Source organism: Buteo buteo, chromosome 25 (assembly GCF_964188355.1).
Source record: "Buteo buteo chromosome 25, bButBut1.hap1.1, whole genome shotgun sequence".
NCBI classification, from domain to species: domain Eukaryota; kingdom Metazoa; phylum Chordata; class Aves; order Accipitriformes; family Accipitridae; genus Buteo; species Buteo buteo.
The window spans coordinates 6490578-6518305 of NC_134195.1; the positions used below are offsets into that span (position 1 = coordinate 6490578).

The 27728-nt window shown below is 40.0% G+C and overlaps 1 protein-coding gene across 4 annotated transcripts; it reads right to left on the bottom strand.

Moving 5' to 3' along the window:
- LOC142044806 (interleukin-1 receptor type 1-like) lies at window positions 1–27382 on the bottom strand. Of its 4 annotated transcripts, none has more exons than XM_075057688.1 (13): window positions 27334–27382; window positions 25803–25912; window positions 23141–23224; window positions 21773–21839; window positions 19866–20097; window positions 17646–17835; window positions 16417–16591; window positions 15117–15182; window positions 11048–11168; window positions 7892–8037; window positions 6182–6325; window positions 4948–5112; window positions 1–3430 (listed from the first exon to the last, which is right to left on the bottom strand). In XM_075057688.1, the coding sequence occupies exons 3-13, from the start codon at window positions 23141–23143 to the stop codon at window positions 3054–3056; spliced, it is 1686 nt and encodes a 561-aa protein (XP_074913789.1). In that variant the 5' UTR covers window positions 23144–23224; window positions 25803–25912; window positions 27334–27382; the 3' UTR covers window positions 1–3053. The 4 variants fall into 4 exon arrangements, with proteins under 4 accessions (XP_074913789.1, XP_074913790.1, XP_074913791.1 ...); XM_075057689.1 differs by lacking the exon at window positions 27334–27382 and adding an exon at window positions 26536–27155; XM_075057690.1 differs by lacking the exons at window positions 25803–25912; window positions 27334–27382 and adding an exon at window positions 23956–24447.
- Window positions 27383–27728: the final 346 nt, after the last annotated feature.

A 27728-nucleotide genomic window follows, 5' to 3' on the forward strand; every position in this document is an offset into this window, starting at 1 on the left:
TAAGAAAAAAATATGTAGTGCCTTTATTGAATTAAAAAAAATGGACCTTTCTTCAAAGTGCCTTTACATAACACACATGAAAACTTTCGCATCATTTGTATAAATACATCAATAAGAACAAATATTTTTTTAAAAACAGTATTTTGGCTCAGTAAAATAACTTTCCTATCCCTAAAGGTAGGGATGACAAGTAGCAGTTTTTCATTCAATCTATTCCAGTCAGCAAAAATAATTCAAGAGGCCCGAGGTCACTGGAACTCTGTTGGCTGGCCTGCACACTGCAAGTTGTTAAGGTGGAAGCACAAAGTCAGTATTATACCCTAGTCCTCAGAGTACAAATACCATACTTCCAGTGTCTAGTCTTCACATTTGATATAGGAATCTTCTTACAGAAGAGTTCTGTGACCAAACCGTACAGCTTCTGTCCTACTAAATTCTTCCATTGATGTGAACGGTAACAATTAGCCTTGCTTAGATCAATCTCAGTAACTTCAGATGGATCTCAAGGCTCTTTTACCCTACAACAGGCTGTCGCTGAACACACACCACATTTAAAAGCAGGCTGTGTGCAACAGCTAAGTGAATGTGGCACTTCATAACCAGAACTGATCCTCCCTTGACACTTGTCTTGACTAAAACGCAGAAGGAGAACAGAATATAAGCATGTGCATTGGCCTATACATACATGACATTAATCACTAAAACACTCCAGTACCGTGACAGTTCAAAATAGTCTGATGCTTCAAATGCACTTTTCCCCCCTCCTATCCTGAAATGAAGAGATTCTTATTCCATTCTGGCCAAACACACACTCAACTCACAAAGCTCAGAAGGCACTGTCTCTCAGAAGCAGAGTTTCAAGTTTCCAGCATACACCAAGATAATCAAAGCACTTTAGGTTGGAGAGGAACCTATTTCCACTGGTTCTGACACTTATCAGGCAGAACACAAGGTTCACACCATCCCACGTTCACTGGGCAGTTCTTCCGTGGGATGGTATCTCACACTATCAGTTTTGTTTGGTTGAGGATGGAGGCATGAGCCATGAAAGAAGAAAAAGCCAACAGTGCAGTGTCAAAATGAGCAGACAAATTCTGAAAGATGCAGAACATGAGTTTTTTCAGATGAACATGTGGAGCTTTCAAAGGACCAACTCAAAGGGAAAATTTCTGCCCACTACTGTATTGTATTAGCAACAGCCTTGAAAGGACAGCTTGGAAAGTGATGGAGTTTGACACAATAGTAAGTTGCTTGTTCCAAGATAAGGGAGCTGCATGGAAAAGATAGGCTGGAGTTTGAATGGGAAGAGAGCAAAAGGTGCTGCAAAAGAGAAGCTGATAGGGCACACACAGGAATTCAGAGTTGCAAGCAGCAGTTAAAGGCAACAACAGTCAAATCCTGAAGCTTCCATATACAACTAGTTCTCATAACTTAAAAAGGTAACTTTCAAGGACAGACTGAAAAGCACAGGCAATTCGGCTCTCACGTCTCCTGCTCCTATAAAATTCATAGCTACAAACATGGCATTAAACAGATTTGACAGTTTTTTAAAATCAAATCAATTCCCTCCCCTGAAAAAAGAATTGATCATTACAAACTACATCACTGCCTACACACAAGTCAAAGATAACTTCAGAGTTAACAATTGTGGCATACATAACATTGTTAAAAAAAAATAAACAAAAAAAGGAAAGAGAAAGGATTCAACATGCACAGTAAGTTTTAACAACTTTCTTTCCCAAACAGCTGTTTGGAAGCTGTGACTCCAGCCCCAATTCATCCAGCCCCAGCCAAATTCAATACACAGTCACCTCAGATTCCTTAGATCATCAGAGCAGGGGGAAATGAGAAAAGCAAGCAGCTGCAGGGGGTAACAGAGGGCATCTCTCTCACTTTAAGGAGTACTGGGCAACAATGCTATTTTAGCTCTATTTTCTAAACACATCTGGAGCCAAAAAACATGGTCCCACCACCCCTCCTCTTCTCCCACCGCATTCTGAACCCTTTGGGAACCACATAAGCTCATTAATCTGGGAGAAAACTATCCTAAGGAAAAGAACTATTTCTGCCACATTAGTCTGTTCAGCCAGCTTCAGCTTTCAAAGCTGACAAATGCACCCTGGCTGGGAACAGGAGGGAAGACCTGCTCTCCTTCAGCAACAGCAACCCACAAGAAGTGGGTGCCCTGAAGTCCCTTGATCTGGTCTTTAAGGTAAGGCAGATGAAGCCATCATCCTGTAATCCCCATGAGAGTGCCTGTGTCATTAGCTAATTGTTCCACTTGGGTAAAATAAGAACAAATATACTAAGCTACTTAACTGGGGGGGGGAATTCTCTTGAGATTAATTTTTTGACTCAGCACAGCATTACAATGGTACTTCTACGATGTCTGCATGGGACAAGCAACTAAAAATGGTACAGTTCTTTAAAACGTTAAAAAGATCAGGGAAGAGTATTTATGCTTTGTCAGGTTCAACAGCACTTTTGGGGGGCTGGGATTGTCTCTTACCTTTTCTCTTGGATGATAACACTGATGCAGTAACACAGTGATTTATCTTTCAACAAACTGAACAGGGCAAATAACGAACTTGTAAGAAAAGTTTTGTGTCATATCATTAAAAAAATGAAACAAAAACTTTTACTGGCATCAACCATGCCCATTACATAATATCACAATTATAATTAATATAGTTCCCTTCATATTCAACCTTTTATTGCAAAAACCCAAGTTTTCTGGTTCTTTGATAGTTTTTTTCCCCTTCCATTTTTAACATCAAAAGAATTCCACCAAGTCACAGTGCAATTCTTGGAAAAGGCCTCATGTACTTCCTACATGGCTTCCATGTCACCACTGTGCTACTGCCAACATTTCAAGGCGTTCCGTTGGTCTGGCCAGAAGAAAAAATGATTCACATCTGTAGATGAGGTCGTAGTACCTTCAATCCAGAAAATTTGGATAAGATTGTCTGCACAAAACAGATACATGTGACCTTCAATCAGTCAATCACCAACTATGTGAACTGAATTAGTCATTAAGTGTCATCTTTTGTTATTTAGGGAGAATTAAAGTCTTTTGGTAACAAATGCAATCCTGAGGAAGATCCACTTTGTCTGGATGGCATGCGGTAGCGCACTTTCTTCCAGAATCTGGTACTTGCTGAGAGAGACCTTTCCGAGAAGTCCCCTTTCCATCGGATAGCCCCGTGCTTTTGCTTAATGTATTTGATGGATTCTGGCATGGTTGCATAATCTTGTATTTTTTCGAGTTCAATGAGTATTACTTTAATGCCATCTTGGATAAGAGCATTATACATGGCTAGCTGCTTTTCAGACACATCTTCTAGGATACTGTAACAGGAGGGTTCTGGTATTAAAACAATTATCACTCTCCTGCTTTGACGGATTTTTTCATCAGCAATGCTGGCCACAGCTGTAGAGAAAAAGGTTGTGCAAAATTAAGGCTTGTATGTTTCTATTTTTTGTTACCAACATGTTGCAGCTGGTTCATTCACTGTTTCGTATTTGAGCCAACACACTTTACCTCACAAATAGGGATAGGATAAAAGCATGCAAGCAGTTACACTGGGATGACCAACAAGTAGAGATTTGGTCAATGCAACACAATTTGACCCCATCAGACTGCATGTCTATATTCTTGTTTTGCATAAAGAGAGAAGAACTACCAACTACCTACTACTTATCTCACTAATGCCATTTTATTACCATCATGGGTGCAATTTCAAAAAAACAAACAAAAAAAACAAGTTCCAAAACCACAGGCCTAGATAAAACTATGACCTTTTTCCTTAAAGAGCTTGTTCTGATATGCTTAACTGGTTTTTGTTACATGTAGAAGGAAGAGAACACAAAAAATCCTCCCTTCAATGGCATTCCAGACAATTAATTCTAAATTCTAAAAGCAAAACATGGCAAATACCACACAAAAAACCATATGGGTTAACCCTGAGAACAGACTATTGCATTTTTTTGAGCTGGCAAAATAAAGCAGCACTTTAGATTCTACTTCTCAGGGAAACCTTCCTTCTCAAACCACTACAAAAGCCGTCAGATGTAAAAAAGGGATCCATGAACCACCTTATGTAGGTTTGTTCATACCCAATTTTTTTAAAACAAAACCTTCTATTTAAGGCCTACTCTGCCAATTTATTCAGTCTCCGTATTATCTTTTTAAAGTCAAAAGACCAGGAATGATTCAAAAGACTTTTATCATTTCACCTCACATAAGCAATCAGTGGGACAGACTTTGCAATTTTCAGTGTCAGATGCTGGAAATGTAAAATTGATGCACATATGCGAACAAAGGAAACCTCCACAAGGATTTTAAAGCCTTGCAAGGAAGGTAAGGCTTTGTAAGAACTTTCACTAGGGACAAGTAGTCTTTGATACAGCTGATCTTTCCCGATAACTTAGTGTTGCTTTGTTGTTTGGGGTTTTTTTTCCACCTGCACTGTCTAAGCATCCATTATACCCTTCATTGCATCCCGCTGGTTTGATAGCAATTCTCAGAGCAAACAAAAATGAAACAGTAGAGAGGTTGTCCTGTCAAACGGCACCTCAAAGCAATGGGCTCTTTTCACACCACTCACGAGACCTACTATTCCATGTTTCCTGCCATTAGTCATCATTCACAACCACAATTTCAACTCCTCTTTCCCTCAGCATCTTTCCATCTCCAGATGTCTAGGCTAGCCAGACATTGAAAAAACCTGGAAGAGCTAAATAATGACAAGGGAAAGGCTGAGATAAACGGACTGCATTAGAGCACCCAGTGCTGTATTTCTCATTCTCCAGAGAGAATAAGAAAACCATCGCTCATTCAATGGTGGGAGACATTTAGAATCACAGCTGATTGATTGCCTGTTTCTGAGTTGTATTTGCAGCTGCTAATGAGAAAACTTGAGTGTAATTTGTCTTCAGATAGCTTACCTTCTCCTGGTAAATCATCCCTCCCAAATATGAAGAGGTTATATCCACACTGTCTTTCTAAGACCTCTGGCAGTATCTTCAGAGCAAAAATATCTGATGAATACAAGCAGCTCGCTCTGTTCTTTGGATACAGAATGTAAGCATCATAGATCTTCCCATCTGAAACTAAAGAGTGAGCAATAGGAGTAACATAAAAATGGATTCTAAAGACACAAAAGCAAGCAAGCAAGCAAACAAACAAAAAAAATCTCTAAACTGCTTTTTCCCCCATCTGAGTAATTGTTTTAGGTCCTAAACCTGCTATTATCTAAGCATGTGTAACTATACTAAGCCTGAAATGTTTGTAGAATTGGGCCTTCTAGAATTCAGTATGCTGGATCAGAACAGGCAAAAGAAACCTGCAAAATTAAGTAGGTTTGAATATTCTTTTTTGAATTCTAAATATAAAAATGTTATCACTGAATTATCTGGAAAATAGCAGTTCCAGTAGTACAACTGAATACTTAAAATTCCAGCTGCCATATAATTCATAGGTCCTTTTTGTAACCTGGTGTTTCAAAACACAGCAACAACTTAGATATGGAAACAAAGACAAAGCATTTGGCAAATTTCAAGGTCTGAATTGTATTAGATATTTCAGAACAAACTTTTCAGAAAGACCAAGTTTAAAAGACTTAAAATACATCTAAGAGAACCTCAAGACCTCTAGAAGATATTTTCTGTTTCTCTAGCCATGTACCTCCTCTCAGATGTCTGGAAATGACCTGTGCTTCAGCATACTCTCATAGACAGCACTCCTATCTACATTTTTCTGAATGCCAGGAATTTATAGAAAGTAAAATAATCAGAAGTGCCTTCAAATAGAAAACAAAACTAAGTGAAATTTGTCCTGGTTTGTCTATAGAAAATAAAAACCACCCAACAATTCCACTGTATTACTGTTTTCTGTAAGAACAGTAATTAAAACAAATCTGAACAACTGCTGCCAGAACAGCATTCAAACCACTGAAGTGGGTCTTCAGGGAAAGGAGTGATAGTACTGGATTCCTGGAAAGCTGCTGATTTTTCTCCTGTAGATGCTTTTGTTACCTGAACTAATTCTAAACATCCTAAAAACATGTTATCCTTTCAAAAATCCCAAGAAAAACCAATCACACTCCATGAGGTTAACTCACTGCTTTGCAAGGGAAAGTGGAAGCTCATTACAACACACAGCACTGTTACACAAACATACCTTTTTTACACAGGAAACGATGGCAGGAGTCCCGATACCAAAGCACAATATCAATTTTGAAAATCTTGTAGACAAAGAGAGTAAAAAATACTAAAAATACCAAAGAAACTCCTCCTCCAATTAAGTAACCCTGCATGTTCCAAGCTGCAGTAGAGTGGAATAAGAGAGAAAACAAACAAAACTCGGTTATACACTAGAACCAGAGAAGGACGAAAGAGATGTTTAGTCATTAAAATATTTTTTTTTAAAAAAAAGGGGGGGGGGAATGAATATGACTGAAAGTTTTTCATGTATGCTTTCTGCAAATACTGTTATTTGACAAGCCTGCTTTTATCTTTCAGAGAAAAGGTACTTCAGCAATGCGACAAATGAAGCTACTTTTCAGCTGAAACACCAAATATTGACATATATCCCAGTGCAGCAGTAGAGTGAGAATTCTCGTACAAAATTTTATCAATCAGAAAGCAAGAAAGTCAGAGGTGGGGAGGCGATTTCCTGATCATGCTATTCTCCCCAGACCAACCAGCTTTCCATTGTCTCTAGCCTCTTCAAAGATATGTCATCGAACCCACTAATTTGTTTTTCTTAATAGAGTTGTTGCCCTTAAAACAAACACACACCCTCCACAAACTGCATTTTTTAGTTCATCTATATTAAAGGCTTCCCAAGTTTAAATCCTACCCTGACAATCTTTATGAAGAGCTTACAATTATGTAACAAGCTAGAGCTCAGATCCACTTTCAGTCAATCATTTGTTTACAATGCAGCCAGTTAAAGGTAAGTTTGAGAATAACATTTGTCAAAGGATTGGCCACAGTTGACAAAGCCAGCTCAACACAAGCTCAATAGACCAGAGACTCTTCTGCAGCTAAATTAAAAAAAATGGGCACGTATAATATCTTGTGATTTGCTTTTCTGTGTATCTAAGTAAAATGAATTAATTTCTTCAGCCTTGCATTTGAGTTTTTCAAGCTCACTTTAAGTTCATCTACTAAAAAGAAAATTTCACACTAGCCAGCAATAGGTCAAACTTATCCTTGTCTCTGAGCACAAGACTGGGGTCTCCAACAACGGATGCTCCCAATCCACACACATGAGCCTATCTAGAAGGTGATAACATAGCACATGCGTCAATAATGGAAAAGTCCATGACCTTTCCAAGCAATCTATTTCATTCCTTCACTACCATCACTGTTAGAGTTTCTCCTACTATATAAATAAATATTTTTTTTTTTCCTCTGGCAATCTGAGCCCATTATTTGTTACTGAAGAACAGGACAACCAGGTCCACATATACATTCATGACCTCTTGACAGTCAGTTCCACACTTAGTTATGTCTTCCCCCCAGTTCTTTTAGGGAATTGGCCATTTTCACTGCTCTTTTAGACACACAAACTCCTCTGATCCACATGCTGCTTTAAGTACAAGTGTGTAAAATAAAGCACAGTATTCCACACTTGCTTGAAATAAACTGGAGTCTTTCATTAAAGTTTCCTAAGACACTGAATGAGAGAAGACAAAGCAAATTAAAAATATTATTTTCTTTAATTTTGCTAAGAATATGACAAAAATTTCACAAAGGTATTGAGCTGCATTGCCCACTTTGCACAATGGTACATAATACAGTTTTAGCTCTAAGTAGGGTATTGTCAAACTAACTGAGAAGTAAGCATCATTGAACACCATTTTATCAAGATGAGATCTCTTACCCGGCCGTTCCAATTTGATGTAGGCTGTAAATTGTTCAGAACCATATATGAAGTGGCAGAAAAATTTATGAGCATAATCCTTTACTTTCACTTCTGAAATGTTGAATTTTGTTCCAGATACAGCAAGTCCATGAGGCATCCCCTCTCTGTCATTAAAAAAGGGTAAAAAGGAAAAAAATCTGTAGAGAAACTGAAGTATCAGTGCTTAATACGGGATAAATTCATCTATCCACAAATACAAGAACATTAAATTTTTATCTCTATAAACTTAAGAAGCCTGTGAAGCACAGTAAATATCACCCCTGTAACAAACAGCTTCATGACCAGAGGTGACTTGGCATTTTCCATACACATTGGGTTGTTGGGGATTTTTTTGTTTGTTTTTTTTTTTTTTTCTCGGTGGGACAGAGCGCACCATTAGCAGTTTTGCAGATGATACAAAACTCAGAGGGATGGCTGACAAACCATGCTGCCAAGCCATGATGGTCATGCTGCCATCCAAAGGAACCTTGACAGACTGGGGAAATGGGCTGACAGGAACCTCATGAAGTTCAAAGCAAAATGCAAATCCTCCACCTGAGGAGGAATAACCAGTCCCCAGGCATCCCAGACTGCATTAAGAGTGCTGCCAGCAGGTTGAGGGAGATGATCCTTCCCCTCTACTCAGCACTGGTGAGGTCACACCTGGGGTAGTGAGGCCAGTTCTGGGCTTCCCAGTACAAGAGATGTATGGATTTACTGGAGCATCTGCCATACGAGAGAGCAGGGACTGTTCAGCCTGGAGAAGAGAATGCTCAGGGGGTGGGGTGTGGATCTTATCAATGTATGTAAATACCTGACGAGAGGGAATGGAGAAGAGGGAGCCAGGCTCCTTTCAGTAGTGACTACTGACAGGACAAGAGGCAATGAGCACAAACAGAAACGCTTTCCCATCTGAAATTCCATCTGAACACTTTTTTACTGTCAGGGTGGTCAAACACTGGAACAGGTTGCCCAGAGAAGCTGTGAAGTCTCCACCTGTGGAGATATTCCAAACCCAACTGGACACAACCCTGAACAACCTGTTCTACCTGACCCTGCCTGAGCAGAAGGTTTGGACTAGACAATCTCAAGAGGTCCCTTCCAACCTAAATGATTCTGTGAATGAAAGACTATTCAAACCAGTAATAACTGGTAATAAAACTGTCAAGAGAAAAATAATCTTCCAGGATTTTTTATACTGATGATGAAGCAGAGACCTTCCTAAGCATACTAATAGACTCCCCGAACCCACACTGTCCACAGTCAATGGTGCCAACCAACTTGGAAAACAACGATGAACAAAATTCACAAAAGCTGGGTGACCCTGTTATCAAATGACAACAAAAGTGGTGATACTGCCTTTATGTCTGATATCTACTGCCACAAGCAGCTTGGAGATATAATATGCTATCCTGCTAAATACCATCCTGCTCTAAGGTAGATTTACAAGTATCAGGTGGGAGGGGCCACAGTAGGAAGGTACCTATGAACTGGTGTCCTACTCTATATATACCAAAGTGACGTCACCTTATGTACTTGGGGAGGAAAATTCATTTTGCAGAACATCCTGAAGAACCAGCTTCTATTGCATAAATAATTGCCAGCAACTTCTGTCATGGGATGCCAATACAAACCTCATCATTTTGCAACATGTTCAGATTTGTTCAAGTCAGTTTTAACTTTCCTCCCATCAAAGGAAATAGTTACCTCCCAAGCATAAGCCCTAAAGTTCATGATACTGGCCATGCCTACAGCGTGCTTTGCTACTAGCAAATGCTCCACAAACTTAATTGCTGAGAAATTGCTACTATTTTTTTGAAATAAAACATTATTATTGTAATTAGATTCATTTCTCTGATACTGGAAAACTTGCTTTGAACTATTAATCCTAATTAGAACTTGCACAGGATGTATTTTGCACATCTCCATCTCTGGCATGGGAAAATTATTAGGCAGGGTAGTGATTAGAAATGGAGATCGCTTCCAAGCAAGCCAAAAATCTTAACAAAGAATTGCTTTCAGTTAAATATATTAAATGCTTTTCAGGAAGATGTGTTTAATAGCAGCAGCAAGTTGGTTTCAGAAGAAAATGCAGTTATTATAACTTCAAACATAGCTACACAGAGCTACATATGTGTCTTAACTGGTGAAGCTGAGAAACTTCACGCCCTAAAGAATAATGGACTTAGTTGTGCCTCAGAGACCATAAGCTGGGGCCCTAATATTTATAGGCAAACACCCAAGTATACAGTTCTATAATGAAAGTAATAATTCCCCCTAAAAGGAACTTGGGGACAAAGTAGAACTAAGATTCCTTCTGGAGGCCAGACACAGATGAATGAAAAAGATCATTTTAGAAGTAGTCTGCAACCTAACTCTCTAGCCGTATTTTGCACTGATGATGGTGCTTGGTGGAGACGGCAATGCTTCTGCATGAGTGTGAACTGATCGGCTGAGATTTTTTTTCCTCTTTCTTCTTTGCACTACATTTTAAGGGTTATATTTAACGGCAGTGATTGGTACAATAAGAAAGCAAACAGTACATCCACACTATGCTACAGCATAGACCAGTCACTGAGTAGCAAAGGTCCTGATCTCTCGAAATAATTGATGGTTTTATCAGCTTAATTTGCATTTAGTTTTCCTGAACATAAAAAAAAACCCCTAACTGTCCTGCAACAAGACCTTCTGCTTTGTGTTCTTGAGGATCAGCAGCTGTGTCTGTACTTAGAAAAGGACCAAATTCACAAATAAAAATAAGTTGGGTCATTTTTTGTTTTGGAACCATCTATCCTTCCCATATTAATGATAGAGGGCAGGCTTTAATCTATTAGCAAAAGGATTGCCCAAGAAATAAGTCTTACAAAATTATATGTTTCACAACAGCATTATAAAAACCTACACACGATTGCTTCATTACATTTGTATCAGATAAACATTTTATTATAAACACTGATGTATTTTTTTTAAAACCAAGCAATAAGAATATAACGTACTTGATGCAGCCTTCTAATAAGTGTTCCAATGACTACTGACATTTGACTAGTAGTCAAGTTTATCATGAATTCACTGCAAATTACCGCAGATTACTTCACCTACAAATGCACTTACAATTCAATGTATAAGGATACTTACTCATAAAACTGTTCCCTGTAGGTGCTATCAAAGCTATCAACATCCTCATCATTAACTTGCCAGAATGGAATCAAGCCATTTATGCCACTTGATATATTACATTCCATAACTATATGAGAGCCTACAAAAAACATTTAAATACGGCAATTGAAGGTCTTGTAACAGAAGCAGGATCAAGTGATTGGGGAACAGCTGGGAAAAGAAGGGATATCAAAAAACCCACTTACCTTGTGGAAAGCAGAGTCCTTAAAACTTATCCATTTGTAATTCACACTTGGGTTTCTCCGATCTGGATATAAATTCTACCCTAAATGTAGGTGTCTAAATGTTCATATCTACATGTAAACTATATGTCTAAGCTAGTAAGAGAGTTCAGTTCTGCTGAAGTCCGCTCACTTTAAAGCGGACATGTGGACCTTACCAACTGAATGGCTCTCTAGACTCCACTGAAAGATCTCCAGGGCTCAAATCAGTTGCACGTACACAGTATGGTGACATCCGAGATGCTCTCCAGCATCCAAGGCATCCGTATGGAACTGGCAGATAGGACTCCAGATCCTCAAGAAACCTGCACTGCTAGAGTAGCCAGACCACCCAAAACAGCACCAGATGTCTATGTATAGGCAACTGAATTGAGCCCCCATTGATAAAAGCATGAATTAAGGGCCCTAGCTCATATGCAGATACCTGTGTGTAGACAACTACACCACGGAGCTGAACCCCAAGCTTAGTGACCACACATATCTTTACTCCAGATAAGAGTCTTTTGGCCAACACTGTCCACTGGGATGGTTTCTGAATACTCTGCTACCAGAGCAAGCTCACCTGTCGCTCAGCTCCTTTGCCACCAAGAGTCCAGATCTTACAGAATGCCTCAGTATTAAGAAAGCAAGCCAAGTTGCAGAATATATTTATCGCCAATGTACCTCAGAGAGCTCCATTTACAGGAAGGTAAGCAGCTTTCTTGGAGTCCTTTCCTTCTGTATCTTACCCACGGAAGTTATGATTTGATAGGAGAAGGTGGGCTCTCAGTTCACCTATGTAAAGATCTCAGTGTTTCGTTTCCTAGAACCACATCAGATCTAGATGCTTCCACCAAGGGATAGTCTCTATCAAAAGTATGGAATAAACCTTTAGCTCACATGCAAAGCAGTTACTTGAACAAGAGTTCACATAGAAATCACAGATGCTCCCCAATCTCTTCTCTCATGTCTTTCCACACAATAATGAATTTTTCTAAAGATGTGGTTTAGTGCATTGCACAGCTCTTCGAAAGGAAGAAAACCCCTCAAGTGTTCGATGCCCTCCATTTCCATACATTCATGAATGTACTGTTAAGTTTCTGCACTACCTTCTCCTGCCATTTCTCACTGAAAAACCATACAGGTGTTTCCAGGTTCTGCCACACAGCCAGGGACTTAATAGGAGCAAAGATTCCCCCCCCCCCCCCCGCATCCCATTAAAGGTACCAGACAGAGAATATTACTTTTGAATGGCAGTACCTTTTTAAGCCAAACAAACAACTTCACCAACTTCCTTTAAAGGGTCCCCCTGTAATAGGGAATTGTTTGTAGTTGTTCAGTAGCCACAATAAACCCACCTTGTGGGTGAAGGCTTTGTGTCTCCTTTTAGTCTCACATGTCCCTGCTTTCCTAACGTCTGTAACGCAATCAAGGTTTGTTCATCTTAGCTGGTCTAATGCATCCAATAATACATCAGCAACTTTTAATTAAGGCAGTGTCCAAGCCATAATAAATATGGACCAAATGCTATTCAAAAATAAGGAGTTTAAACACGTTGTCCCACAACACATCTTAGTACAGGCTGTCACTGGTAGCCCCTGGACTAATTGCTCAATTCTCCATTTTCTCATTAAGTATTATCAAGGACTAAGAAAATCCTAAAGGATGTCTTCAGTAAATTAAAGAGCCTTTTAAGGGACTATACAGATCAGACTCCTTCTGAGGAGAGGTTGCATTGTTAAGAATTTTTCTGAATTAAATGGGAAGTCATAACTAATTACCAGTCAGAACTGGGGATGAGATTCACATGATACTTTTATGGGTGGGAGATGCAGTACAAGGAAGCCCCACCATAATACTACTACATTTCTTCCACAGTTACAATTTCAAAGGAAAAGGAAAGTTTTCACACATAAAGATTAGAGTTGCGTGAAGTAAAAAAAATGACTGTGGAAAGTCTCCCTACTTCAATCTAAGACCTGATGAACAGATTTCCTTATTAGTGGAAGAGCATAAATAAAGATTTTCAGGCATGTAATTGTAATGAAGCCAGAGAAGATGAAATTACCAGAAAAGAAGAGGCTGCTGAGCCATTTCAGAGTAGTTCGAACAGAACTAAATAACCATCTGAAGACTGCAGGACTGTAAGTCTATAAAATAATACTGTTCGTATCAGGTCCTGAATATTCCCACTGTTTAAAACAAAGCCTTCCAGACTTTGGAGGAACATAATTTCTGTTAAAGATCATTCATTATTCTGGTCAAAACCTACTGATCCTCACCAGAACCTGGCAACTTCAGAATGAGGTATCTTTCACAAGCTATTGAGGTCAAAAAGAAAAGAAAAAAACCCCACCCACCAAAACCCCAGAACAACTGCAACAACAACCAACCCCAAACAAACAAAATCCACCAGTATTTCAGTGCTGTTCAATTCAGTTCAATACCGTATACTCAAAGTTAGAATTTGGGCCAGACAAAATGTTTCACATGATGTGAAAAGAAGCATGAAGCCTCAATGTCAGAAAAGAACATCTGATTTACACAGTATTTACAAGCTCAACATCAGAAAAAGCAGCAGCAAAAGTAGCTGTGTTGTTTGGGACTACCACCAATGTGATGTACATAAGAATAATCCACAACGCTCTGGCCTCAGCTCCTGTATGGTGCCAGAGCCCCAACACAACCTTTCCTCAGAGCTTCTCTAATGACCTAATTGGTAATAACCCTTCCTCAAAAGATTACAAGACAGTTTAGATCCTGTACTAGGAAATTCTAGTAAACAGCCAATCACACTTCTCCAAAATCAGTTAATGCCCTTTTTAATCAAATACTTTGTTTGAAACTGTTCCTCTTGGTGCAAAATGAGAAAGAAGAAAAAAAAAAAAAAATCACAGTTCAAGCAGCTCCAAAACTCATTCTTCTGAACTACATCAATAGAACCGAACTCTGTGCAATATAAAGTGCAATCTAAACATGTATAGGTTTGCTTAGGAAAAGACTTGCATATGATATACTTGGCCCATAGAATCACAGAATAATTGAAGCTGGAAGGGACTTTGGGAGGTCTCTAGTCCAATTTCTTGCTCAAAGCAGGGTCAGCTCTGAGGTCACACTAGGCTGCTCAGAGCTTTATCCAGTCAGGTTCCAAAACCTCCAAGGACGGAGACTGCACAACTTCTCTGGGCAGCCTGCTGCACTGCCTGGCTGTCCTCACTGAGAAGATGTTATTCCTTATATCCAGAATCTCTTATTTAAGAAATCTCCAAGACAAAAAATACCTGGGATATCCATTGACTAGCAGCTCCCTGTTTCACAAAAGATCAGTATCTGAAACCTTTTAATATGCTAGAACAAGGAACAAAATCCAGGTTGTGGAGAGGGAAGGGAGACAGGACACATACAGGAGGAGGAAAAACTACTGAAGTGGTCAACCGGTAACTATCCTAACATGTTACATATATGGAAAAAGATACATATATATATATATATATGTGTAACTATATTTCCACAGATACTGAGGATATGTCAAGACACAGACACTGAGAAGTGGTACAAAGGACAGATGGCAATAATAAAAAAAAAATAAATGCATCCCACCCGACACTGCTGGTCAAGAGACTCCAATCTTAGGCACACAATTATTCCCCCCGCAAATTACTTGCGGGAATCATGTTCTATCATCTGTCTTCGAGATATCCTCAATCCACGTGCCTATCTCTCAGTCTTGCTGAAGTCAATGGAACTATTCACGTGTTATTTCAGAAAGATCAGGAGCTTATTTATTTTACTCAATGTTAATGACTTCTTCAATAGTCACTACTTACCAAGTTCTACTTCAATTGTATTGTTCTTCGGATAAATAAACTCTGGTCTCACCTGCAGTGGTCCTTCTAAAAGAAGGAAAGAGAAAAATAAAATCTTAAAGGCAAGAAGAGTTCCACAACTTACTTCAACTGATAGTTTTACAATGGTTTTGTTTTATTGTTTGGTGCTATTGTAGTGCCACACTTACTACCAGTTTCAAATTTACAATGGAAAGTATCTCATAAGATCTGCTGTACTCTACCCAAATTATTCTACTTTAGCTTCCAAGTTAACAAAAGGCTTTAGCTTACCTTAAAAAGACTTTAAAAAAAAAACAAAAACAACCACACCTCACATTTACTGGGATTTGATATAAATGTAATACAAAACCAGAAAACAAAAACAAACCCAAAATTGCAATTAACTTTGTCAGAGAGATGGATAAGGAAGAGAAGGAGGGATTGTATCAATGACCTCCTAGATCAGGTGATTATCTATTTAAGTAAAAGAGTAAACAAGCACGCACTTAAATGGGGCTGGAATTGTATCATTCTTCACGATGTATAGACTCGCTGCTAACAACCCACTATTCTTTTGTCACCTATCTAAAGTCAGAATTTTGATTTAGTCTAAAAAGATGGACACTCTACCCCCAGCCAACTTTTCTGATAGGACTGTTACCATGGTACTGGTCAGGTCATCAGCAATGTTGCCTACAAACACGCAATCATAATGATCACAGCAATAAATGACAGTACCGTGAGAGTGAGACATGCAGTTATTGAGTCCTGTGTGCAGAAAAGCACAATCAAGTGCCAACAGTAAGTATTCCTCTGGAAAGGACTGGCTACTTAACTTTATAGTATTTATACAGATTGTCATGTCTATTTTCCCATCAATTGAGATTCTAGTGAACTTTGTAAGCAAGGTCACCAACAGGGCCACAAGCAGGTGTTTTGCTGTGATGGTCTCAGCAAAAAAATTCCTCTGTTCTAAAAAAATCTGTTTAATTTAATGGTGCATTATTTGTTTTAGAAAAAACAACCCACCCTACCCCAGTAACCACTGCTTCCTTCTAATTCTCATTCCTAACCCCTCAATTGTCATTTCCCCATAACAATTCTTCCCCAGAAGCAATGCTCAAGGGTAGCAACATGCATTATTGTATTTTAATTTTACACTCAGGGAAAAAATAATTAAAAGAAGATTTGCAATTCTCATGTCACAGAGCTGAAAAGTAACACGCCAAATAGCTTATGCCTACATACAAATATTTACAGCAGAGCCAAAAAGAGAAGAGAATAACCTCAGTGCACTCACCTTTAACCTCTAGACTCATGGTTCGTGAAACATTATATTGTTTTCCCATATATGTGTATACCATACGGCACGTGTAGTTTCCTCTGTCTTCTAGACTTACGTTGTAAATCAAGACAGCATTTTCACCCTCTGCCAAAAGAAGTCGCTTGTCTTCAAGAAATCCAGGCTTACACTCCTAAACATATCAAAAGTACCTGTGATTTAAGGGAACTAATAATCTCATCATTAAATAAGTTACTGAACTCTACTGATCATTAAAATACTTGCCAAATACTGATTTTTTTGGAAGTCATGATGTGGGTTCTTATCCAAGCACCACTATGCTCTAACATGAAGCCTGATGACATCCTGCTGCATTTGCACTTTTCAAAAATCACTACAGCCAATCCTTTAAGTTTTCAAATGCTGTGTTCTAGTTCACTGCCTTCATTTAATAGCTTGACAGTTACGCATCTCAGGTGTAATAGGAGTCACTACACATGTAGCGGAGTTTATGAGAATACATGCCTGCACTCCTACTTCACTGAGATGAATGAGAGCTGCTGTAGCAGCGCCTTGCGTTGTTGGATGTATTACTGTTTCTGTGGCAATGCAAGTAGAGTGACAAACTTCCTTCTCTTCCCTGACTTATAAGCAGTTTAGAATCACTTCATCTCAAAAGATGATGTATAGGTGCAGCACCAAGATTATTTTACACGTACAGGCCCATGTAGGTACTTGCATCAGAATTAAGAGTTGGAACTACTTTACAATTTGACCTTAACACAGACAAAATACATGTCCCTAAGCTTGCATAGTCTACAGAGTATTTTGGCAGAATCAGAGCAAGAGGCACAAGAATACCACACCATGATCATGAGATAGGACAAGCCTAATATTCTGCAAAACTGAAATAATTATGCAGAGCCTTGTATTTAAGGAAACATACAAGTTTTTACACTTATCTACCTAAAATAATCAAAGGATAAACTAGATTTTCACAAATCAGCAAACTAAAACACATGGTTTTGACTATGAAAAAACTTGCAATCCAAAAACGGAGAATTGGTTTTTTAAAATATGCCTCCCATACCTCCCTACGCCTTCCTGATAGTGTAGCAAGATAGATGCATTAAACTGTAGTGAAAAGAAACCTTTCTTTCCAAAAGCTGCTTTTGACAGTTACTTCATAACACATTTTAAACAGAATATTTCTTATCTTGTATAACTGAAATACACATGCACAATACCTTATACCAGTGTACTTCAGGCTGATTATTGTCTTCATCTTTAAAATGTTCTAGATCAGGACATATAATCTTGCCAGTATTTGTGCTCATCACTTTTTGTTCAAACTTCATTTTTCCATTAAAACACAGACCATTATCATTCTTAAAAACTGTTAAATTTATAGTTTTTTTGTTAGAGTGGTTAAGGCTCCTGTAATTAGAACAGCAGACAAGTCAGGTCATTAACAATAAGGTTGCTTGTTTCCAGCATGTCAGGGAGCTTATGGAGAGGGACTTCAGCATCTCCACCAGGCTTGCTTTTAACACCCTTGCTACAGCCCCCCAGCTCCCAAACACCACCCTCAGCTCCTCACCCCCTGTTCCAGACTAAGAGATGGGAATAAGCTCTGATTTTGTGTTGTGAGCAGAAGTGGGGTCTGCTCTGGAAGCACCGGAGGGGATACCAGAACTTCTCAGAGCTGACACTCTACGGAGCCCGCAGCACCAACCCGGCCTTGCCATTTTCAGCACTACGTTTGCCAACACACAGTAGTGCAGGGTAACCCAAAACATATCTGCCCTGGAACACCGTCGGTGCCAAATGAACAGGAAAAGACAGGTTCATCTCAGCGTTCCTTGGAGGGATGTATCAAGAAAAACAGGCTGTAACTCTTAGCAGAAGAGAGACAGAGCTTTTGAATAACATATACATCAAGGTGCAGTACCAATGTGAAACCACTTCACACCGAGAGCTCACAAGAACCTGTGGTACAGTAGCTCTGCAGAGAAGAGATGGAACTAGAAACCAGAAGCAAAGGAATACTCTCTATTAATTCATTGCGCAACTCTTCACTTCTCAATACTATGCTAAGGGAGAAGTTTCCAGGAGAGTGAACTGCATGTTTTGACAGTCCTGGCTTCAACTTCTATACACTATACCTTGACAAGCTCTGTAATTAAGGTTTAAGTGACTGATGCACAAAATGTAGCCTACAGTAAACACAGCTTTAGCAAGTTTTTTGTCCTGCTGACATTATGCAAGCTAGGGATGTGAGGTGCCCATGGGAACACATCTCATAGCTAGAGTAACTAGAAACATAGCAGGAAAGACCAAAATAAATTATTTAACTGGGTAGCTTTGAAAGGATTACATTGCTTCTGACTTCCAATTTTAGCTTCATTATCAACTCTGGCCTGCGACCTGTGCCTACACTGGAAGTTTTTCCTGATCACTGTTACTACATTCACAACCCAAACCCCTTCAGCATAACCGGTGTGCTGTATGCATGCCAGTACACATAACCACACACTACGAAAATTTTGGGTCACCCGAAAAGCCTGCATTGGCTGTTCTCAGTGTGCTGTGGCAAGACCACAAGGAAAAGAACAGTTTCTGCGTGCCTTCCCCAAATTAACTTCCTGTTCAGCACATAGTGAATTTCAGCCATTATAAATCGGATTGGACCACCTGAAGTGGTGTAGACCAGTGCACTAGTCTGAGCTGTAAAGATGGCAAGAGCTTTAAAGTACCAAAGAAGTGAAAAGAATCTATTCCTTTTTTCTTCTTCTCTGTGCACTCAGATCTTTTGAGCAGTACTGGGGACACATTACTTTCACTGTCTCTAAAGCTGTCTAGCACATTGCTTTGCTCTTCACATGCATTCTCATTTTTGACCAGTAACATCTGGCCATGTTTTCAAATAAAACAGAAGAATAGTTTTCTGCCTTTTAATTTGTAAATTCCTAAAAGGATTCCTGAAAAATTGCTCAGGTCTCCAGAAAGTCTGTGCGTGGTGATACTGCATAACACGTAGAGTTTGCTCCTCTTAGATCCTTCTTCCATTTAACCATGTCCAATGAAGAAACCAAAATGTTCTTCTGTCAGTATCAAATAGCAATTTGAACACAAGACAAGCTGAAGCAGTTAAGACCTTTCCCTGTGACCTTACAATTAATCCAAAACAAACAAACAAAACAAACAAACAACCCACACAGACCATTGTTAATATTATCATGCTTTAAGATAGAGTCTTCTGTATGAACCACTTTTGCAATGCTACATGTGTGGAAGAAAAGAAGAAAAGGCAGCACACAGAAACAAAAAGCATGGTCAAACCAGTGCTTTTAACTGATCTAAGCTCTCTACCTAAAACAAAAAATCCTGTACATTTGAGTTCCACAAATATACTACCACACTTTTAAGCATTAGCAACCCAGTCGTCTCTCTCCTGCCTTCCTTACCTTACATGACATTCATAAAGTCCAGAATCTTCCAGCATTGCAGGAATAAACCAAAGCAAGCCCTCTCGCTGATGAATCCTGGCGTCTCTCTCTGTGGTTACTGGTGTAGCAGTACCGTTTTTATACCACGTCAGATTGTAATCAGAGTGAAGTACTGGCAATGTAATTATTGGGCAACTAATAGCTGTAGGCTCTCCAACAAGTACAAAGTAATCACATATAATGCATTCTTCTATTAAAAAAAAAGAAGAAAAAAATCAACACTTAATCTGTATGCTTTCATGTTTTAGAAGTATTAATATCCATTCCAAGTACACAGAATTAGAAAATAAACTTTCTGTAACAATTTACCATTAAAACATCTCAAGGCTACCATTTTTTGTTTATTTAGCACCTTCTGGTTGAGGATCTAAACTACACATTTTACAAAGCTTAAGCCACAACTTCCCTCTATTAAGGTAGTCAGCAACAAGCACATACAAGTCTAATAGCCTCAGTGCAAACCAGGATATAAGATGATACACGGGATCCACCAGGCAACACAAGCTTCACAACTCGCCTGCCGTGTCCTTGTTATCTGAGCTTGTTAGTACTTTTGCAGAATTACCAGATTCTTAATGTGGATACTACCTATGAAAAGCATGGTGCAAACAGTAGCAGTGCAGAGCTCCTCACAGTACTCTGGCCATTATGACTGTGAGGCCAAAAACAAATTAGGAAAAAAAAAGCAGGGGGTGGGGGGGAGGGGAGATGTTTTTTTGAGCTGAAGCACAAGCCAGTATGGAATGAGATCAAGACCTCAACACATCAAAGAAGTCCGTGAACCAACACGTCATAATACAAAGGAAATTTGGAGAGGCACAGTATTTAGGTTAAGAAGTCTTGACTATCATGTATTACTTCCTTACTACATTTGCAATTTCAGTCATCTTTACCCAGAAGGCCCTTTAAATTATGAACATTATTCTGAACATCACATAAAAGGCAAGCATAAACAGCATTTTTATAATTATGGCTGTGTAACAAGTTGACAAGACACAAACATCAAAAAAAAAAAAAAAACAAACAGAGAAAGAAGGGCAGATACTGCAAAAAGTCACCAAGAACCCAAATCTGCAAGGAAAAACTACTTGGAGAATACCAGTTTAGCACAAACAGAGCAGGCCATTTGGCTATAAAGCAGATTTTAAAAGCTTCCAAACTTTTGCATACATGTGCAACACTGAATTCCTATGAAACTGCAAAACATCTAACGGAACTGATTTTACAAATCTTGCTGAATGACTGTATAAATACAAAGCTAATGTATTCAATTTCAAAATAAAAAGTCTTCAGTAATCTTTCCAGTCCCACCACCTTCCTATCACCTAATTTAAAGCTTTCCCTATGGAGCTTAAACTAATTAAGAGACATTAGTATTGGACTGCTTATGCCAAGAGCAGCAAGACAAGCATCATTAATTTATGTAGTCCTAAACTTTACTGAAAAATTAGATCTACCATTAAAAATATTACTAATTAATTGTAAAGGAAATTGAGCCCTACTGCTTTCAGGACCAGAGCTACAGCATGTCTCTTAAAGAGGGTGTTCAACAGCTAACTTTAAGTCAATGAAGCCAATCTCTTTGGACTTTCTTCATCGGAATTAGGGAGAGGATAATCAAAGCCTCAGTACTGTCAATTTATGTGGCTAGGTTTAAAAATATTTATGTCCATTTGTCCATTCCATCCCCAGTGCAACTTCAATTCAAGAAGAGGGATTCAGCATGCCTTAAATACACTGAAGCAAAACCAAATCCCAAATCCACTATTTGTTCTCAGTAACTCTCTTCTACTAAATACACACAACTCCTCTCTTGCAGGTTTTCTTTTTTTAAAATGGTGATTTCAACAACATATTTAACTTACCAGCACTGAACAGAGGTATCAGTAGAATGAGATGACCAAGCAGCAAAAATGTAGATGTCATCTTTTGCTGAAAGAAGAATTTTTTTCCATTAGTGTGATAAGAGTGTTCAAGCTACACTGTCCTCTGCACCCTGCATTACTCCTTAAAAAAACAATCAGGACAAGTATTAGTCACCTTGGGCAGGGAAAAAATGGGTTTGGTAATTTAGCCCCAGCCTTCGAAGATTTCAGCTACAGCAACTGTTGGCCTCCACAGAAGGCTGCTCGGTTTTCAGCTTTCTACTGGAATTTTTCCAAGTTTCTACTGGAATAACTCTTGCATAAAGTGTGATTTTCTTTCACCAGCATAGTGAAGCCCCCCCCCCCCCAAAAAAAAACCCCAACCTTCTAGCACAGACAAGTTATGCTAGCATACAGTGATTTAAGCTATACCGTTTAATTTAGAAACCAAGCTTGATTTAAGCTACTCCTCTTTCCACATGTTTGAGACACACAATCACAGAGATGTATGAGGTTTCATTCTTTGAACTGTTCTAGTACAGCTGAGGCAGCACTGCTTTTAAGAGCTGATGAACTTGTAGTTCTTCACAGGAGGACAAGCATGCTGTAACTCCAGTGTGATCTGGCACTTAAATTGGCATCGAAAATCAAACATGTGTGGAAACCGCAGCTAATATGAATTGCTGTGGTCAGACACAAAACAAAGTGTTCAAAAACTGTAGTTTCACTTCACACCTCAGGTGTTCTTTGCAGCTTTCTCCAACAAAGACATGACTGAACAGACACCCACTGCCCTCGTGGCCCGCAAGTGGCTTCCATGAAACCTCTAAATCTTAATCAAGTCCTCCTCCCCTCTCAGATATGCCTGCTTTTTCATGGCAAGATGTCATCAGAGCCCTTGCCAAGCCTTCTACCATTAGCCAGCTGGCAAACGCTTAACCCCTTTCCCTTCTGACAGCTCCCTGTAGGTTAAAGTCTGCATTTAGCTGTCTTGCCTTTCCTCAGTTCCTGACTATTTTGCATGCTGCTGCCTCTCACTCTAAAGCAATCTGGTTTCCCACATAGCAGCCCCATTGCCAAACATTCATTGCACAGGTCCTAGTTAATATTTGCCTTCTACCCAGCTAGAAATGGCTGGAAGAAGAGATGGTATTCCCTGAAAAACGCACATGGCCTTGACTTACTTTTACATGCAATGTAGTTCACTTTAGTGACAAATAAGCCACACCAGCTCCTTCTGTTGAAACATTTCATACGCAGAAGTGTTGGGGTAGCAGAGGGACACACAGAGCAGAGTTCAACACTTTAATACAACAGCCTCCAAGTATGTACTACTTTTGGACAGTTTATCTGACAAAGCACTCATACCATAGTCTTTATTTAGTTGCCTTCTATGTGGTTTTCCTGTAACTTGCCAATGAGCTGATCATCATCCTTGGAGTTTCAGTTTACCTGTAAAGAGTAGAGAAGGGGAAAAAAAAGATTTTACAGAACACATCGTTTGGACAGTAGCATACACATACAAAACCAAATTTTCTACAGACATCCTAAATGTAAAAGCAAGAGCATCCCTCTGCCTACATTAGAGAGATGACTTAAAACAAAAGAGCAACAACAAAACTTGCAGTAAAGATTGACCAAGAATTCTAGCAAAGACCTTTGGAAAAGGAAGTTTCTGTCAAAACCAAGAAAACATTACACAGGTGTCAAGCAAGCAAAAAAACCAGACATAAGTAGCCACTTTGTAAGACAGATTTAACTACTAAAACCAAACAAAGAATACTTAAATTTAGGGCAAGATAAGAATAACTAAGCAATCCAACCAACAGGTTAAGCTTTCTATTTTGCACCCATTACTGGTCTCCAGGACCAAGGGTGGACGTCTTTCTAATATTGTATGCTAAAGCTCAACTTTTTTATTTCAAAATTCACACATACCTCCCCTTCAAATATTGCAGTGGTAAAGCTTAAAAACTCTGGAAAGAAGGGAAGAAGCTTCTAGCTTTTGTAGTTGCAACACCTCACAGTATATGGAGCATTTCTATTCTGGTCAGTATGGTTTCAAGCAACCACACAAGATTTTTACACTTTTTCTTAAGCAGAATACACAGAGAAACCCCATCCAAAATCCACAAATGTGAAACAGCAAACTTTGTTTAAAAAGCAGATGTTTGTTCACATACCTAACAACTTTAGCCTTGTAGTGCCTTCTATCCCAGTCTCAGCAATATGAAATGCCCCTGTGATACAACCACAGAAGCTCAAAAATCTCACTTATGTAGAGAGAATAGCAATTTCACTGACGTCACTGCCTACAAACTTAGTTTGGTAAACTGTTTCAGCTCAAAGCTTGCTGGGCTCAAAGGAAAAATGTATGGGAAGTCTTTTAAGGAAAAAAAAACCAAACCACAAACCAACAACAAACAAACAAAATCCCACACCACCAACCCATCATGTTTGTGGTTCGAGCTACTAAAACAGAAAAGGCTTCATTTCCAAGTTACTTTCCTAATATTTATCTTCCCATAGTCAAAATACAACTTACTACTGCTCCTTCAAATCTCTAAAATTACCATCTTGAAAACAGAAATAGAAAACATGTGGACCTAATTTAAGATACTGACGTTTTGTTCTTTGCAGGATGTCCATCTTCACAGAACTTGCCCTTTTACTTGCCTTAGGCACACTGCCAACTTCAACTGCCTTAAGAACAAGTTTAGAGACATACTGGGTCCCTAAGTCTGCATGCAGCAGAATTAGCAAACTTGTCCTGCAGGAAGCTGGGCAAAACACATAACTGTATCTTTGTTTTCCAAATTTTCTGCCTCCAATCTTTAAAAGATTTTACTTGTAAATAATTTATAAATACCTGGACATGACAGATCCTTGCAAAGGCCAACACAATGAAAAAATGCTCAAGACAGTAGCATAGAAAGCATCTAAGCCCCTCAATTGTGTATCAGCATGTTGTCACTGTTAATTTAAGTGGCTTTCAGTATTGATCCCTGTCTATGGGGACTCATTACAGCAAGGGACCAACAGATCCTTACCCTTTCAGCCATACAGAAGAACACAAAAATCATGGTTCAAAGGCAACTCATTAACATCTCTGCAAACAACATAATAGCAGAGGTGTGAAGTGCCCCAATTTAGTGGCATACCTATATGAAAGAACTGCATTAACTTTTAAAGTAAAACTTTAATACAGTTTAATTGAAATGGGGGAGGGGGAGAACCAAACCCATGTATGACCACTTGTTCCAAAGAACAACCAAGACAAGATTCAACCCACCACGATTCATACAACTCACACCTTGTTCCTTGTTAAACTGCCTACCAGGGTTAAACCATGACAGCAAAGCAAGATAAAATTTCTAACATTTGTTAATTTCTAAATTGTTTCCAGTCTACCACTTTCCTGAGGTCCCAACTTTCCTGTCTAACATGCTCAGTATATAAACAAAATGCAGCTGATCATTTTACAGGGGCATGCATGAACACTGAGTCACGCACAACGATGCACAAGCACCCTCTAGAAGAGGATCGGGCTATGCACTGTGGTATTCTGACACTGAAGTGATGACCACAAACTTTAGTCCTTAAATGCTTCCTTTCCAGACAATCCTGCAAGTTGCAGGACTACAGAATAGTCATACCTTTAAGGAAAACCCATTATATAAGACATTCTGTTCAAGCTACATCAAAATGAAGTCTCAGAAATCAAAGATGAATATTCACAAAGAAGCCTACAATAGTTAAATCTTTAAAAGCTAAATTCCAGTTGAACTTTGAGACAAAAGTATTAACCGGTCTAAATCTGAACAAAGCGTTTGTTACAGGTACTGCCTCAACTTTCACTAAAGCACATGAGGAATTAAAAAAAAATAAAATGGATATCTGTAGCTCTACATAACTGGCTGCCACCAGTTGATTCACGTACAGTGGAGAGCTACCTACCCACACACTTCCACCTCACCTCAAACTGGAGGCAATGAGAGCAACGGAACTGCCTTGAAAGGAGTGATCTTACCAATATTCAAATCAATTGAAAACAGCACCTCCTTTCAGCATCAAGTGGAAGGAGCTCATCTTGCAGTCAGCGTTTTGAAGACTTTTCCACGTCATTTCAACTCCTGATACCTGTCAGTATAAAGTAATGTGGAGTTTAATGTGGAATATTTCTTATTTAATCCAAAGTAAGTTATTACTTTTCCCCTAACATTTTCAAAGTACAGTTAAGGGGCATTTAAAAGGACCAAATGGGCTCATGCAGATAAAACTGTATGTATCAAAAATACAGTGATGCAAAGTATTAAAAAATGAATGTATTACTCGGGGGGGGGGGGATCAGTAATATTGTTTGCAAAAAAAAAAAGTAATGGGTATTTTTCATTTAAAGATTAATTTAAAATATCTGAATTAAGGATTCTGCGTTATAAAACAATTTTTGTGCAGGAGTTTTATGCCAATTTCTCAGCTTTTGCAGCACTCCAATACTCCAATTTCGCAATCTATATGAAAAGTGTTCATTTAGTAAGCCCAGCCCGTTTTTTGAGAATCCAAGCACATACAAATGGTCCAAGTCAAACAAGTGCACAGCTGCTGAATTTGTGAAGAAGAAAAACACCACACATCCAGCGTTTTGCTCGAGTCCCCGACGAAAACTCTGAAAACTTAAGAGCTGCTGTTGGAAACAAAGCAGAACCTTGATTCAGCTCAGTAGGATAATGGATTTTTTGGAATAATGGATAGCTCACTCCTACCAAGCTGTGGCTCCCCAGGCTGCTGCCAAGTGCAGGTCTGTCAGAGCAGCTCCTCGCTAGGTTTGATACCGATACTTCTGCAGGCATCTCTTTCACCCAAAGCCTTGCCCTTGTCATCGTACAAACAGTTAAAAAAGAGCCCCTGTTTGATGCCGGTTATGCAATAAGTAGTTTCTGTAGGGTCAAGAAGATTTACGCCAAGTTTTGTCCTGCTTCCTGTTACAAGTACTTTAAAAAACGTGGCAGCATTCAGCACTCCTACAGTCTTCATTTTTATATCGTACTTCCTACCTGGGTTTGTATAGCGCGATACGCAACAGACACAAACGCAAAATAAACAAAAATTGACTTCCAAGGAAGCTATTTGGTGCCACAAAAGCCGGGAAGCCAGCAGCCACACGCAGAGGTAGCGGGACTGTTCAAACGCACCGCGCATCAAAACAAACCCCCTCAAAACACGCCAGAAATGAGCAGAAACCCCGTTGGGGGGATTGGTTTTGGGGTTTTGTTTTTTTTTTGGAAACCATCAGCACCGCACTCTACCTGCCCAGCAGCTGATCCCCCCGGACACCCTGACCGGCCGGGGGACGCCGCCACCGCCCGCCCCTCACGCTGCCTAAACCGCAGGCAAACGGACCACCGAGCCGCGGGAGAGCCAAGGCGGCCACGGAAAAGCCCAGCCGGCCCCCCCACGCACACAACCGGATTCCCCCCCCCCCGCTGCCCTCCCCTTCAGGCCGCCGAGGGCTGGAAGCCGAGCCCCGGGAGGGAGCGAGGCGGCTGCCCCCGCGCACTCACCTCCGTCCGCTCCCCGCGCCTCAGCCGACCGCCTCGGCCGGCGCCACAGAGCGGGCGGGCGGGCGGGCGGGCAGCAGGCCCCGCCTCGCCCCGGCCGCGGCCGGCGCCTCACCCCTCCCAATGTCCGCCCCCGGCCCGCCCCACCGCCTGCACCGCCCGCTGGTGGCGGGTGGGGGCCCGGCCGGCTGCTCCGGGGTGGGCTGAGGGCGTGCGAGCAGCTGGCTCGGGCGAGGTGGCCGTCATGGCGGCCTCCTGGGTGGATTCCTTTGGGGCATCTCCCCGAAGTTCGCGCTAACCCTCTTTTCTCTGGCATCAGCCCGCTTCCCTCAGCCGCCACGCCTGGGTTTGGTTCCCCTGTGGGCTGTGGTGCCGAGTCGACTTCGGCGCCGTGCGGA